The sequence below is a fragment of the Diabrotica undecimpunctata genome, chromosome 6, assembly GCF_040954645.1.
Source record: "Diabrotica undecimpunctata isolate CICGRU chromosome 6, icDiaUnde3, whole genome shotgun sequence".
NCBI lineage: Eukaryota > Metazoa > Arthropoda > Insecta > Coleoptera > Chrysomelidae > Diabrotica > Diabrotica undecimpunctata.
In genome coordinates, this window is record NC_092808.1 from 156,253,002 (window position 1) to 156,255,845 (window position 2,844).

The window sequence follows — 2,844 nt, forward strand, 5'->3', positions numbered from 1 at the left end:
TACACACAGATAGGTCGCTGTTGGGCTGATACAGAGCTTTTCTCCCATAAATTTCAAAAAGTATGGGTCTCTAGTACTCTATATGCTATATGTATATTATTAAACTAAATTTTTGTTGATACAGCAATTAACTTATCCAATATCATAGTTTGATTATATTAAATAAATATTATTTAAATTTATTTATTTTGACGTGATGACGTGGATGTCAATAGTACTAAAATAGACTTAAACAGTATTTTTGAGTAGGTTGGTTGACGTTGACGAGTTAAAGTTGTAACCAAAAAATTTGACATTGTCATTTGGACAAAGCAAAATATAAACTTAAATTCTAGTGCTGTGATTCACCATGACTCTTTATAGCAACTATGCGCAAGGGTCTCCCACCTAAAGATTCAGATGAACTGGTTCTGTTTCAAAAAGGCTACAAGCTTTTAAAGAAATTGGGAGAAGGTTCCTACGCTCCAGTGTTTTTTACCGAATACATGGATTCGAAAAAAAAGGAAGAACCCAGAAAATTAGCATGTAAAATTATTGATACCAAGAAAGCTCCGAAGGATTTCGTAAAAAAGTTTTTACCGAGAGAGTTGGAGATACTGGCTTTAATCAATCATCCACACATTATCCATGTTCAAAGTATTTTTCTAAGAAAACAAAGGTATTATATATTTATGAAACTGGCAGAAAAAGGAGATCTTTTGGATTATTTGCTAAAGAATGGTGCAACTTCTGAAAACAGAGCTAGAGTGTGGTTTAGGCAGATTGCTTTGGCTGTGCAGTACCTACACGAACTAGGAGTAGCTCATAGAGATCTGAAATGTGAAAACTGTTTGATCTCAGCTAATAACAACCTTAAAATAGCCGACTTTGGATTCGCTCGATTTGTTGTGAATGCAGAAGCACAAAATATAACCAGTTCTACGTACTGTGGTTCCCTTAATTACGCTGCTCCTGAATTACTCAAAGGCAACCCTTACTTTCCCAAATCCTCCGATTGTTGGTCTCTTGGTGTTATACTCTATGCAATGTTAAATAAGTCTATGCCTTTCGAAGAAAAAAATGTCAGGAATTTAATTAATCGTCAAACGCAGAAAAAATGGAAGTTCCGGTCCAAAGTAGTTGATGCTCTTAGCGAAGAAGTAAAGCATATAACCAAACGTTTGCTAGACCCTGATCCAAACTCTCGTTGGAAAATTGGACAAATTGTAGATTCCGACTGGATAAGAATGGACAACAGATTGTGGGACATGACTCCTGATGAACAAAAATGTCTTAACCAAGCTAGAAAAGAATTCGCCAGATACGTTGAAAAATTAAAAACTACCAAAGACGGTACAGGTCCGAATTTCAGTAAATCGTCAACGTTGCAACTAATTAAACAAACAGATTTATCGAAAGATAAAAGCATTCTGTTAAAATCTCAACGTTTTCCCATAGCTCTGACTCCCCTGCTAGAGAAAAGAAGTGGCGAACAATCTATGGAAAAAGAAAAAACTGCAGATGCCAAGAAAAGAAAACGGTAGTTTTGTATCCAGTTATTTTGTAAAGATACATGGTATATAAACTGCAAAATAAATGGGGGTTCTTTATATCTGTTTATATATTTTATGAAGTTCCGTGTATTTCGAAATTTTAAATTAAAACGTTTATATAATATATAGGGTGAGCATTTAAAAACTTCCCTCTGTTAATATCTTTGTTCCAGTTAATTATATAAAGAGTTGGAAAGTCTATTACCCTGACAAATTTTAATTAAAAAAGACGGTCAAGTAGCACATTTTTTTAAGTAGCCAAATTTATGATTTATTGGTGAGGCATTCGTTGTAAATTCTTTGTGAAGACTTATACATGTATATTACATTCAATATTATACACATAAATAAATACCACAACACACTCAATATTATTACGTTCGAAGAAATATAATCAAAGTAATAATATCGTATGTTGTGATTGGACAGTTCTCGATATGCAGTTAGTTTTTCCTCGATATGAAAAGGTAATGAAGTGTTGCGATTCAAAATTATTTTTTCTTCCTTCTTCTTCTTAAGGTGCCGTGCATTTCTGCATAGGCGTCCACCGTACATCATTTTGTCAGGTAACATGTTAAATAGACAGGATTAAATAATTTTGTTTTTAGCAGCATTGCGAAGCATTTCATAGCTGTGGATTCCTGTCCATTGTCGAATATTGCGCAGCCATGACATTTTTTTACGTCCCAGACCTGTCCTACAAAATGCTCTCCTACTCTCTATCTTCCCTTCGAGTATCAGTTCCTGAAAAGTATATTTTTCTCCTCGTAATATGTGTCCCAAGTATGCAGTCTTCTTACTTTTTATATAACTAAAAAGCTCCCTATCCTGTAAGCCCGCTCTTCTGAGTACTTCTTCATTTCTAACAATGTCCGTCCATGATATTCTAAGCATTCGACGCAGGCACCACATTTCAAACACTTCAAGTTTGTTAATGGAACTGGCCTTTAACGTCCATGCTTCCATTCCGTACAATAGAACAGGCCACACGTAACACTTAAGCATCTTGTATCGGAGGTTGAAGACCAATTTGCGATCAGTCAGAAACTTACGAAGCCTCAAAAAAGCATTTCTGGCTTGTTCAACTCTGCTCTTTATTTCATTCTCGGGGTCCCAACCCTCGTTTAGCAAACAACCCAAGTATTTAAATTACCTGACCTGTTCGATTTCTTCTCCTGAGACATATATCTTTGCGTTAGGGTAGTCATTTCTACTTATAATCATTGTTTTTGTCTTCTTGATATTTATTTTCAAACCCCGAGCTTCACTTGCAAGAGTTAGATCATTTAAAAGGCATTGAAGATCTTCGATG

At 35.0% G+C, this 2,844-nt stretch overlaps 1 protein-coding gene across 1 annotated transcript; it reads left to right on the plus strand.

Annotated features, from left to right (window-relative positions):
• Window positions 1-267: 267 nt before the first annotated feature.
• LOC140442927 (testis-specific serine/threonine-protein kinase 3-like) lies at window positions 268-1,819 on the plus strand. The gene has a single exon (XM_072533887.1). It carries the CDS (start codon window positions 369-371, stop codon window positions 1,521-1,523), a length of 1,155 nt encoding a protein of 384 aa, XP_072389988.1. The 5' UTR covers window positions 268-368; the 3' UTR covers window positions 1,524-1,819.
• The last annotated feature ends 1,025 nt before the right edge of the window (window positions 1,820-2,844 follow it).